The 13,843-nt window shown below is 39.1% G+C and overlaps 2 protein-coding genes across 2 annotated transcripts in view; one reads left to right on the top strand and one right to left on the bottom strand.

Moving 5' to 3' along the window:
- Nucleotides 1-1,537, bottom strand: part of sgms1b (sphingomyelin synthase 1b) — a 50,491-nt gene extending 48,954 nt beyond the window's left edge. The window contains exon 1 of the mRNA XM_066692862.1: nucleotides 1,306-1,537. The gene's annotated coding sequence lies outside the window, so the exon portion shown is untranslated. The remainder of the gene's footprint in view (nucleotides 1-1,305) is intronic.
- Nucleotides 1,538-4,317: 2,780 nt separating this feature from the next.
- Nucleotides 4,318-13,639, top strand: LOC136715813 (multiple inositol polyphosphate phosphatase 1). The gene is made up of 5 exons (XM_066693190.1): nucleotides 4,318-5,050; nucleotides 5,828-6,028; nucleotides 6,581-6,678; nucleotides 7,082-7,215; nucleotides 11,702-13,639. The coding sequence occupies exons 1-5, from the start codon at nucleotides 4,444-4,446 to the stop codon at nucleotides 12,090-12,092; spliced, it is 1,431 nt and encodes a 476-aa protein (XP_066549287.1). The 5' UTR covers nucleotides 4,318-4,443; the 3' UTR covers nucleotides 12,093-13,639.
- The last annotated feature ends 204 nt before the right edge of the window (nucleotides 13,640-13,843 follow it).

The following is a 13,843-nucleotide window of genomic DNA, read 5'->3' on the forward strand; positions in this document are numbered from 1 at the left end:
GCAAATAACTAAAAAAAGAATTGATTTAAAAGTCATATGACAGAAAAAGACTTCTGTAATTTGGTTGAGTTACAAATAATTGAGTGCTTACTGGATTTCACTTCAAAGATGGTCCAACAGACCTGAATTTCAGCCACTGCCATAAATCTTTTCAACAGTTAGTAGGCTGCTGATAAAAGGTACAGTGCCCTCTAGGTATGTTGACTGGAACATTTAAAAGTGTGATTACAGATTAAGGATATACTGTATCCTGATTTTTCGTATAAATATAACAAGTATTAGATCCTTATATACATGTACATGTAGAGGGTGTTAAAGTAAAATATGTTGTGAAAGTTCAAGTGGGAAAAAATCTAATTAAAGGACTCATTCTAATGAATTATACATATATTTTGTACAACTAGGGTGGAAGACCTTCTCCTCCACTGTAATTCATATTTTTATTATCATCAGTATTTAATGCATAATAAATAAGCTTTAAAGCACTGCAACCTCCAGCGGTATACTGCCGTGTATAGGATACACCAGTAAAGCTGTCTCCACCAAATTACAAATCAAAGCAGCATAGAAACTGGGCTGTATTTCCACAGGCTTCAAGGCCTGTTTCAGCTCGTATTAATCCGCTGCAAAGCAGGGGGAAAAAACAACATAAAAACACCAATACACATATCTGAATCAATCCGTGCATTTGAAGTGCGCACACATGCAAACGCACAGGCATGTGGAACTGTTGCATGTCGAGAAAATACATTTGTTTTTACTGACCATGCATTACCAAGAAATATTACATAACAACAACAATAATAATACTACACGTGAATTATTACTTAGCACTTTGCGGTGCAATCTGGCTGATTTCCTAGGTCTCCTCACAGGTCCATCAGCAGGACACACAGTGCATGTGTTTGACAGTACACAGTCGTGTGTGCAGAGATAACACGACCAGATGCATGCAGGCGATCTGCTCAGTGCGCCCATGCAATAAAGACCCTGCTACGTTTATTTTAAGAAACCATTTATTCTCACATCTTTGACGTGTAGTTGTGTTGCTCCGACATCTCCCCTGCAAAATGCCATTTCAGTCGCGATGTCCATGTTTAGAGTATTTTCATGTCCACCAAGTAAGAGTCCAGTTTCTAAAAACACAAGCGCTTTCCTCTACTTTCCAAAAACCAAGGGTCACAATTCCCTTCCTCTATCGTGAGCACACATCGGGTTATGTGTATGGGCTGATGGTACATGTACAGCTGAATAAAAACATATATATGTACATGAAGAGTTCATCATAATCAAAGCTCCACTCACCGTGCGCTGCTTCATACACATCAGCGCCGTGTCAGCCGCGCCGCTTCACTCTCCCCTGCGCCCAAGCGCCCGCTAAACCGGATTGTCACAGGACTGTGTTTACCTCCAGAGTTGGGGTTATTTTTACAGCCGCCGTGTTGCTGAACAGCCCGGAGTCCATCGATGTGGTGGGCGGATCACTCCGGCTGGATCTGCTCGGTGTGTAGGGGGGGTTCCCTTCGCGCCCCACAATCCACCGCGCCGATGACGCAGACTCAGGAGGGTCTGTCTGGCCGAGGCTACGTCACCAAGTGCTGCTGCAGACGATCGCGTTTCCCGAGCCGAGCTGGACGTCTCCTCTCCCATGTCCGCAGCAGGCATCTCTCCCTGGTCCTCTTCCACCGACATGCACTGGAATACAGTATGGATCATGCCATATAAATATAGGATAACTAATAAGAGTTGCCCTTACCCATGGCTGAGAACTGTCTGTCTGTATTAAAAATCAAATATGCAAAACATATACTTATGTGTTAGTTGCACATATTAACATGCAATATCTGTTAATTATATCAGGGAAATGACATATTCATAACATTAATACATTTAGTTTGGAATTTAGGGCATGACACCAAATAAAGTCATACAAATGTTTTACTAAGACAATTTAATTTTAGCAATCCCTGTTTTTTCCATCTGTTTTGTTTTTATTAGGAAGGGATATTGGATTTGTGATATGTTATTTTTATATTGTATTGCATAAGCATGGTACCCCCCTCCTTGTTTTGTTGTCACAGTGTATTGTTTGTTATTAAGCATTCAATACAACAACAACAAATCAACCAATTGCATATGGCTGGAATGAACTACAGGGGAGGAGAATGAATCATTTAATTTATCATGCTTGTTTATTTCCTGTTGCTTATCTAGGCTTCACCAAATATATAACTGAAAAGAAAAACACAACAAATGTTATTGAATGCCTGGATAAATGACTGAATATAGACAGGCGTGTGTAAATTAACAGGAATTCAGTTTAGTCTGAATTGTAAAACCACATAACTTTTAAAATATAACATTTGAAATAAAATAACTAAAAACAATCACATGAAATCTGTCATCTGTAGACATTCGATAAGATAAGCAAGCAAAAGGACAATATAGTGCAATGTCTAGATAATTACTAGCTCTGGTTTGTAAGTCCATTTTACATTCTGGGATGCTTTCACACAGCTGTGCATGGAAACAATTGACAATACTCTATCTCTTTTCACCATAAACAAACAAATGCTTCACAGTAATCATAACAGTCCATCCCTTGTCTGTACAAAAAAGCTTTCCCGTTTCAATGAAAGACCTTTTTATTAATATTATTAAAAGCAAGAGTTACAAACAGCTGGGTAAGCTAGCTTTGATGACTGTGACCACAACTTGGTCAATTTGCATAGAGTATAATTTCCTGTTTCATTTCTAGGGAGTAAAACTAACATATCCAGAACAAAGGGAGAATGACATGAATAGGAATTACAATGGACAATTAATGGACTATTTAAAATTATTTTCTGTTTTGTTTTCCTGACAGTTTCAATCAGGTATAAATGAATGTCTTCACTTTTGTCAAATTAATTGCTTGTAATATTTGAAGTGGGAATAGCCTATTGGCCGAAGACTGCACACTCATTGTCCCCTAGGAATGCCTCCAGTCCTTTACACTTTAATGACTGACTGATATACCGCCTGATACAGGGGATATACACTAATGACTGATACACTAATGCATTGTAGCCTACATACACTAGTATTACTAAACTACAAACTGTAAGTGCATATACCTAACTTATATAGTAGCGTAGTGGGGCACAAACCTACCTGATATTATTTCTATTGATCTATTGATTCTATTGATTTTGTTTTTTGAGTCGCGACTGCGTTACAAGGATAAGCAGCGATAAGGTGTCATTTTACCATGTTTTTTTTTAACAACTCCTTCACCTCCACTTCACATTTTTTATCACTTTTGAAACAGTAGTTAAACAGAGACTATAACACTTTTACACCTAGTTCATGTGCAAATAATTTGAATTGTGATTCACTTACAAATTATTGTGAAATACATTAAGAAACACAGTTCAGTAACTACATCTTCATATGGGAACATGCAGACAAAGCAGTTTTTTTAACAGAAGCATACTTCTTCTTTTGATCAGCCTGAAGTCAAGAAGTCATTCAGAATTCAGGACAGAAGTCAGCATTGCAGATACTACTGTGGTTTTAGATTAGGCCAGTAGTCTGTATGCTAAGACAATGGAAAGGTATATTGTTTTGATGCAAATCAGTAATGCGGTCTGCTTGTATTTTGAATTTGTCTGTATTGTCTATAAAGCAGACAGTGACATTACTACAGGGGCTGTGATACAATTGACAGCAAACACTGTCAGTACTTACTATGGATAGGGATTTTTAGTGTAAAACTTTGCATTTTCATTCTCACATTAATTAATTTTTTTATTACAACATATATTTATTTCTAATGAATGGCATGAAATAAGCTCCATATTTCAATAGGTTACTTAAATGTCCATAGTATATATAGATCACCCTACATAGATGCACTGCTGGATGGGATGAGGGCATTCCCAGGATGTTTCCACTTGCTTCGATCCACAAGTTTTATTTTCCAAAGCACGCCTTGTCTCTCTCTCTCCCTCTGTATAAAGTATATATAAGCCTATAGCAGGCGTGCTATGTAGCCTATACTTACACACATGCGCAGAACCTCTGAGACGTAAAACACTCAAAATATGGCCGACAGTTAGTATCTCTTGGGTTATCCCAGCGAATGGCGACGATCTTTCAACATTAAATTGGCTTCGTCATCATTCAGTGCTATTCTTGTTGTTTCCACTTCGAAGTATAAGCCTATAATATTTACGAAAACCTTAATGAACCCATACATACGACAATACCTATTTCCCCCGCAAACGCTAACCCCGGGAACTATTTCAGTTGGCCTATTCTTGTCAGAGCCTGCAACTCCACAACACACGCCTGGCCCGTCTGCCATTGGCTTCCGCCAGGCGGAGATGCCGGTTATGAACAACAACACGCAGTGGTCGTAATACACCGGTCAGTATTTCTCTTTAATACAAAACGGCGAACATGGCTCTGACGTGTAAACGAAGCGCCGTGCTGGTGACTTTGGGTCTAGCTCTGGCACGGTTTTGTTCGGCCTGTAACACAGCAGTGGTCGGCACCTCCAGGAGGCCAGACATACCGGCCATTGCAGAATATTTCGGCACTAAAGCCCGGTACGAAGAAGTGAACCCGGACCTTATAAACAACATACTGACCGTCCACACATCGGTGGCGCATCTCCCTTATGGAGACTGCACCCCGGTTCACGTCACGGCGGTCATTAGGCACGGCACACGGTACCCGACCGCCAAAAACGTCCGTAAGATCCGGCAGCTGTACGAGCTGGTGCTGGAGAAGAGCCGGGACTCTGGCGAGGGCTGGCTGCAGGAGATCAGGAGCAAGTGGGAGATGTGGTACCACGATGGCATGGATGGGCAGCTAGTGGAGAAGGGTCAGTTTGACCACAGGAATCTGGCTGTTAGACTGGCCACCGTGTTTCCTACGCTGCTGTCAAAGGACAATCTCTTAAGCGACCGGCTGAGGTTCATCACCAGCTCCAAGCACAGGTGTGTGGACAGCATCGGCGCCTTCCAGGAGGGGCTGACCGCTCTGTGGCAGCTCAATGGGACAGGTATGCAACACGGCATGCATAGTCATGTGCATTGAGATGAAGGTGCAACATCTTCTCGGACAGTACTTGCAACGTTTGGTCATACTTCTTGCATTGCATTACTAGTACTCGTATTGCATTTTGATTGCCCCTATGCTCCCCTTCCCTGCCCTTTGACTGTGACTTAACATCTTGTCTGCACTCATCAGCTTTTGCAATCTAGGATGTAAGACCCTCTATATTGTTTACTGTATATCTCGTGTGCACTCGTGTAAATTTGAATTTGTAAAATGTATTATGCCTTAACTGCACTGTATTATTGCACTTTGTATGGCTCAGATTTTGTGAGTCGCCCTGCACAAGGACATCTGCTAATGCATAAATAAAAAGAATACAAAAATGATGTGCATTTAACAATGTCTCACAATAGGACACAAATCTATATGAATGCATAAAACATGTTAATTGCTTTGGAAATATCAAAGACAGGTCTGATTTAATGAAATGGAAATATAATGTGTTTTCTCTGCAAAATAAATACATTGAGCTCAAATATTTGTGTACATTTTCTATTCCAGCAGACTTTGCACTCTGGCACAACCTCAGTAATGCTCTCTGCAGTTATCTCTGGGGTATCGATCACTGTGTATCAGATAGGTTAATGGGTAACTTTGCAGTAAGTCCTGAACAGTCATATCAGCCCATATTATTATAATGATGGACTATATTCTTATTCTGTTTTGTTCAGGGGTGTTTTATTCTTGTTGGTAATCCATTTCTTTTCTATATCGATTGCAGACATCCCGCCATCCAGCCTGCCTCAGCATGACGACGACCTGATGCGATTCTTCGACCACTGCAAAAAGTTTGTGGAGGACGTGGAGAAGAACAAGACCGCTCTGATAGAGGTGGACCTGTTCATGTCTAAGTCAGAAATGAAGAGGGTGCAGGAGAAAGTTGCAGACAGGCTGCAAATTCTCGAAAGTGACATTTCCCCTGGTAAACACTGCTACTGGTGCTTCTACTTCGTCGTTTTCTGGAATAAAAACACATCAGAGATTTGATTTACACAACTTTTTCCATCACTTAATTTAAACCCATTCTTCACCACAACAAAGCTTTTTTTTAACAATCTTCATCAGTTCCCTGTATCTTTAGATTAATATAATAAAAAGGTTGCTATAAATTCGCTGCCATCCATAACATGTTACATTAAAATTAGACTTTATACAATTTAATCTAAAGTAATTAAAACAAATATATGTGTAGAGTAACTGAATCTATTCTGTAAATGTATAGGTTAGGGAAATAGTGATAAATTATATCTGAACTGCATTTGTGACCCCAATGTGTCATGTCCTATTGCTTTCCACTAGGTGGTGCTATTCACTAATGTGTTACACTTCATTGTTCACAATATTCAACTTTGAGTTTAGCTTAATATTGTGTGTTCAGCATAATTCAAGATTGGTCTTAAAGTACCACACTGTTCTTCATGTGAAACTAAATTTGGTCACGAGTCTGGGATTTTTCTAATATTGTTCCCTACAGATTTGATTGAGGCTGCTTTTCACTTGTGTTCCTACGAGTTTGCGATCAAAAAGGTGAACTCTCCGTGGTGCAATCTTTTTGACCTGGAAGATGCCAAGGTATTAAAATATACTAGTGTGCCCTAAGACTGTTCCTCAGGTGGAGCATAGTGTATGTATGTAAGAACATTTAAAGGCCAAGTGGACAAGTGGAAATTAGTCAATGATTTCTAAGCATTCATTGTATTGTTTTATTTTTGATTTTCAGACATTTATGAGGTGTTTGTGTTGTGAAAGTATTTTTCTAAATTACATTCTGCTGAAGAGCAACCCATTGTACATTATTGGTGCTCAGTTTCTAGTAGACAGATTTAAAATATGTCTAGATGGCATTACCTTGATGTCTTGTAGTTGTTGTTTACTGACCTACACATTTCCTTGGTTTAAAATAACTCTCTTTCTGTATCATACTACATATAAACATTTTATTTTGACTATTTTTTCATTGTCTTTTGAACGCCAGGTACTGGAATATCGAAATGACCTCAAGCAATACTGGAAGAGGGGCTATGGTTACGAAATCAACCGTAAATCCAGCTGCCCTCTGTTTCATGACCTCTTCAGACGCTTAGATCGAGCTGAAAATGAGAGCAGAATGTGAGTTGGGTACAACTGTATATAAGTGATACATCTGTACATATTTTGACACACATCAATCTTCTTTTTATTTTAATTTATTTTACTTCAAATACATTCTTCCACAGCAGTCTTCTCGAAAAGTACTTGACCAAAGCTCCAAGGTAAAGAGAACTGAAGCAGATAATTAAATAATGTCTGATTAACCTTGTGTGTGTGTGTGTGTGTAGACTTTTAAAAGGTAATTTAGTTGCCTCAGTTCAGCCCGAGATGGCCAATGTTTGTCAGGTGGTCATGCCCAAGGACACTGCTCTTACACTCGACAACTTCTGTTTGCCAGGGGTATTGCATAATTTACAAAGCATCTTATGGGCAGTCATTGTAAAATGTGAACCAGAATTTGAGCTTCATTTTTGCAGAAACAAAATGTTTTATTGAATGATAGGCATAGGGTGTCTTTAGCTGAGAAGCCAAAGAACGTAGGCCTAATTGACACACCATGGTTGGAAAATATACCTTATATTACCATCACCCAGTGAAAGTCAACACAGTAAGACAAGTGTGGCCACCAGTTCCTTGAGTGTGATGTAATAAGGCACCAAGCCATTCAATCACTGGCTGTTCTCAGTGGAGTATTCTTTACACTTAGAAACCAGAACGCAGTTATACAAATGAGCACGACTTGATAATTATAATGTTTTTGTTGATAACGCTCTGTTTATGACATACTGTTCTATTAACCTGGAAACCTGCAAGACCATAAAATACAGTATTACAAAGTGTTAAAATCAAATTATGATCTGGATTATTGATGGGAATGGATTCTTTAAATATTAATACACTAGCAATCATCTGCAATTTCATCTATAGGCTTTCTTAATAAAAGAAGTAGGTTACACCCAAGCAGAAACAGTTTCACAACAGTAGTGGAAATTATTAGGAACTGAAGTAAGGATATTTCACCATATTCCAGTACTAACATATGCAATATTAAGATTTTTTCCCCCCATTAAAACTTTTCTCTATTATGGAACATTGTTACTAAAACATAACATCTTCCTTTGTGTACCTTTTTAAAGGATAAATCACTATTAATTCAAACTAACATTTTTATTTGGGGATGCTTTAATTTCCAGCCCCTAATTTAAAGCCCTTATTTTCCTCTTTGTGTGTTTTGATAACATTTTGGAAACTTTCTCTACATATCAAATGCAATCTCTTGTATGTATATATGAGAGAGACAAGAACAACAAAAAGCAATCAAGATAAACAGCTTATTTGAACTTATGATTTGTCGACGGCAGAAAAAATGTCATTTTTGAAAAAACATAGCACTGTGTGTGGATGTACACACGGCCCGATTAATAGGCAGGTTCGGAAAGCAAGGAAGTGTATATAACTCATTCTACACACAAACTCAACACAAGACATACACAAGGTAACAGGTAAATGCAAAGAACCGCTGAATGTTATTCGTACCCAAATTGCCACAAGTAAGACAAATCCCATACTCTTGTAGTTTTATTCTTCTTTGTTTTGCTCCCCAGGAAGCAAAATGCACAATATCCTGAAACCCTAAGCGCTTTCAAAGCTGCCATTTTTTGGTTGAGGCTTAACCTTTCAATTGATACAAGTTGCTTATGTAAAAACAGACAAATGCCTTATTTTAACACTCTAAGCAACACATCAAGGCTCCCAGTAATAGTTCTATTGGTAAATCCCTCCACCCAGCTCATGTATTATGTTGAGAGTATAATTATGCAATTGACCTTTCATTATGGGTTACCTTTCCTGGCACCGTGCCACACTTGAAGTGCCCTGTTTAGTGTCAAACAAATATGCAAACCTTAAGCAAACAGTGACTAAGCAGATTTGTATTACTTCACTTTACTGTTACAAAGTGCAGTAGCTTCATGCTACCTGTTCACATTCTTCGGATTCATATTCCAGGGGCTTAGACTAGGTTAAATATATACGTGTCATGCTGATTTCAGTATTTGAAGCATAATCAAGTCTCATGGAAGCAATGCCAAGCCATGGTTTCATAACAAGAACACGATTTAGTCCAATAAGAGTAAACATGACTAAAAAGCAAGAACAAAACACTCTGCATTATTCTATCGTAGTGCAATAAAGAGACCATTAAAGGTCAAGCAGAAATATTACAATAGTTAAGTTCAGTGCAAAACAGGTGTAAATACAAACACTAGTTACATAGTTATGTGAAAGGAAAAGTGAAAGAAATAGAAATCTAATAAGGAGCAATATTTGTATTTGTGTGTGCGTATACACTCACCTAAAGGATTATTAGGAACACCATCCTAATACTGTGTTTGACCCCCTTTCACCTTCAGAACTGCCTTAATTCTACGTGGCATTGATTCAACAAGGTGCTGAAAGCATTCTTTAGAAATGTTGGCCCATATTGATAGGATAGCATCTTGCAGTTGTTGGAGATTTGTGGGATGCACATCCAGGGCACGAAGCTCCCGTTCCACCACATCCCAAAGATGCTCTATTGGGTTGAGATCTGGTGACTGTGGGGGCCAGTTTAGTACAGTGAACTCATTGTCATGTTCAAGAAACCAATTTGAAATGATTGGACCTTTGTGACATGGTGCATTATCCTGCTGGAAGTAGCCATCAGAGGATGGGTACATGGTGGTCATAAAGGGATGGACATGGTCAGAAACAATGCTCAGGTAGGCCGTGGCATTTAAACGATGCCCAATTGGCACTAAGGGGCCTAAAGTGTGCCAAGAAAACATCCCCCACACCATTACACCACCACCACCAGCCTGCACAGTGGTAACAAGGCATGATGGATCCATGTTCTCATTCTGTTTACGCCAAATTCTGACTCTACCATCTGAATGTCTCAACAGAAATCGAGACTCATCAGACCAGGCAACATTTTTCCAGTCTTCAACTGTCCAATTTTGGTGAGCTTGTGCAAATTGTAGCCTCTTTTTCCTATTTGTAGTGGAGATGAGTGGTACCCGGTGGAGTCTTCTGCTGCTGTAGCCCATCCGCCTCAAGGTTGTACGTGTTGTGGCTTCACAAATGCTTTGCTGCATACCTCGGTTGTAACGAGTGGTTATTTCAGTCAAAGTTGCTCTTCTATCAGCTTGAATCAGTCGGCCCATTCTCCTCTGACCTCTAGCATCAACAAGGCATTTTCGCCCACAGGACTGCCGCATACTGGATGTTTTTCCCTTTTCACACCATTCTTTGTAAACCCTAGAAATGGTTGTGAAAATCCCAGTAACTGAGCAGATTGTGAAATACTCAGACCGGCCCGTCTGGCACCAACAACCATGCCACGCTCAAAATTGCTTAAATCACCTTTCTTTCCCATTCAGACATTCAGTTTGGAGTTCAGGAGATTGTCTTGACCAGGACCACACCCCTAAATGCATTGAAGCAACTGCCATGTGATTGGTTGGTTAGATAATTGCATTAATAAGAAATTGAACAGGTGTTCCTAATAATCCTTTAGGTGAGTGTGTGTGTATGTATATATATATATATATATATATATATATAATATAATCAACTAAAAGTATATATTGTAAATGTTCTTTTTAGTTGCTTTCATTGTGTTTCTTTTTATTGTTGGTCATATTAGCATCTTATTTCTCAGTGTTGGACAAGACATTTTCCTCTTATCTGCTTATCATTGGTCAATGCAACAAGTGGAATTAATTACTTACATATTTTAATAAAGTTTTGTTAAAAGGTCACATTTAAACACCTTCTAACAATATGTAAGTGACCTCCACGGATGTTTTCTGTTATATCACTTTCATTTATAATCGTCCTTTAACTTTTAAAATTGACACAGCTGCTAGATGTATTTTTGTAAATGTGATGAATTAGAAAACCAAGGATTGTTATCCCAAGATATATAGGTCATTATCAAAAAAAGTAACAGGTGCATTGTTGTGATATTATCTGTTTATCTTCTCCTATAAAATCCTTTGTTCAGTGCATTGGCAAACTGGAGACCGTGTTAAGCAGAAGTGGTTAGCTAGGTTGTGTAAATTGACAATGTGTGTAGGTTTAGGAGGAAGTTGCACTGCAATTTCACATTGTGTGTTATAACCCATGTGTTTTATTACTCAAGAGTTAAAGGTAGGGGGTGTTGGATAATTGAGAAACAAAGCAGTTTGTGGCAAGTGTATCATCAATTGATAGCTCAACTCAAGCATTTCCTTATTTTTCACAACCAAAGGAAAGAGAAAAATCTTAACTGTGAGTGCAAAGTGCTTTTATTTATTGTGGGCTAGCCAAAAGTGTCAATACCACAATATGTGGAGGCATCAACTCTGAAACTAAAGTCAATTTAATCCGATTCTTTCTTTCTTGGTCACCAAAAATAGACTCCATTCGAGCTGCGAACAAAACTGCTCATGTTTATGACACTTGCACGGCTGCTGTGAGAATCTGCCCGAACAGTCCCACTGCAATGATAATGATCCTATTTCTCCTTGCATTTCTTGCTCAGAAATGGACACGTCTCCGAGGCCGCCACCGTACAGGTGGGACACGCCGAGACCCTCCTCCCCCTGCTGTCCCTCATGGGCTTCTTCAAGGACGAGATGCCGCTGACCTCCGACAACTTTGCGCTGCAGCAGGGACGCACCTTCCGCACGAGCCGCATCGTGCCCTATGCCTCCAACCTGCTGGTTGTGCTGCACCGCTGCCGGGACACCCACCGGGTACAGCTGCTGCTCAACGAGAAGCCCCTCACGTTCCCGCACATGAGCGACCCCGCCCCGGAGTACGACACAGTCAAAGACTTCTACAGGGACCTGCTGCAGGGCTGTGACTTTAAGAAGGAGTGCCAGCTCTCCACAAACTCCTGCAAGAATAGCTCTGGTTGTGGGGAGCTGTAAACGTACAAAGCTATGTGCTATTGTTCTGGTGAGAAGGGTGTTTTTGTCTGCAAGGCAAACTCTACTCTACCCCACCCCCCCACACACGCACACACACAAACATTGTATCTATTATTTTTAGGGCTCCACGCACCCATATTCAAACCACCCGTTTCTAGGGTTGACCCCACAAGAGCCACAGAACGGTGCTTTATTTAATCTGGGTGGACTTGCTGATTTAGTTTGAGACATTATTTGAGTTAAACACATATACCCTCACAGTACATTTTACCCAATATTAATTTCAGATGGCTTTTTGATAATTCAAGTGGTAACGTTTTACAGAAACTGTCAAAAGAACCTGTTTACATGTGCATAACATCAGGTGCAGATGCGTGAATGATTAACACATAGCACTTTATATTCAGATATTCCAGAGCTGTTTTTTCATTGAAATTGTTTTTTTTTTTTTAGGTTACATTCAACAAACAGTGCAGTTTAAGGCTTTTAACTACACATTTGAACACAAAAGCGGCTTAAACACTAGTTGGGAGACACCGGGTGGAAAATTAAGCTCTTTCACTTTGACTAAATAGACTGGATAGCATCCTTGGATCACTTAGTTATTAATGGACACCAAACGCGTGTGATGGGTCGAATGGCCTCCTCTCAATTATAAAATTTCTGATGTTCTTTCTTATGTCATTTTCAACACGAGGCGACACTCTGAAGCCGGGATTGAGATTTCCAGCCGTTGTGTATTCGATGTGAATCATAACCCGTGTATTGTAGCACCAGGCAAATGTAAATGCAAACAGGCTCCACTCCACCCGGGTTTAGATGGTGTCGTGTGAAAACAGATAAAGATATCTTGGACCAGAAAAGCCAAGAAAACATTCCATAAAAAACTGTGACTCTTATTTAGGCATACAAAACGAAATGGCTATGTTTTCATATTATAAAGCGTTGCCCAATTAAAAAGAACCAAAAACAGAATATTTTACATTGCATAATATGTTTCAGTATATTACTGCACATTTTGAATTGCCTTGTTTTCTTTTTGGTCATTGGCATTATTTTCAGCTAGTACAATATGATTAAAAATGAATACCTGGCATTTTAAGTTTTCATATTTTACCATTTAAAAAATATGTATTGAAAGTGGTTTTAGTTGATGAAGATGTGTTCTATTTTTTGATAATTGTAGAGAGCTACAGTCACTGTTCTAGTACAGGTTAACTAGATGGGTGCTGTGCTTTTGCAGAAGACAAAATCATCGAATTTACTGATGTGATTGAGAAATGGATTTCATCCCTTCTATGAAGTGTTTCAGCATTAAGGAAGTGTGTTACGAAAAACACGATTGTGTTCAACCTGATCAAAGGAGTGATTGTACACAACAACTAGCCAACAGCATGTTAGCGACATCTGCACAATCATGGGCACACAGGCGGTTGCGTCACATCTGAAGTAACCCCAGCTGCTGAGATGATGGATGTGAAGTGATGGATTGATAAAATGAGAATTGTGTTGTTATTTTCAATAACATAATAAAATAATGAACGGCATGTCTTTTGTTTGTTTGTTAATTGTCATTACAAAAAATAAAACACTTTTGACTAAAGGTCGGATGACTCCAGTTAAATCCAAGGGAAGCCCCAGTAGAAATGTAAATTCATTTTTTAAGTGTGTATTTATATTATTAAACTTATATTAATATCACGTACACATAATAACAAGCTTGCATTTAACCATGCTATGTATAGTTAGGA

This window comes from Amia ocellicauda, chromosome 20, assembly GCF_036373705.1.
Source record: "Amia ocellicauda isolate fAmiCal2 chromosome 20, fAmiCal2.hap1, whole genome shotgun sequence".
Taxonomy (NCBI): Eukaryota; Metazoa; Chordata; class Actinopteri; order Amiiformes; family Amiidae; genus Amia; species Amia ocellicauda.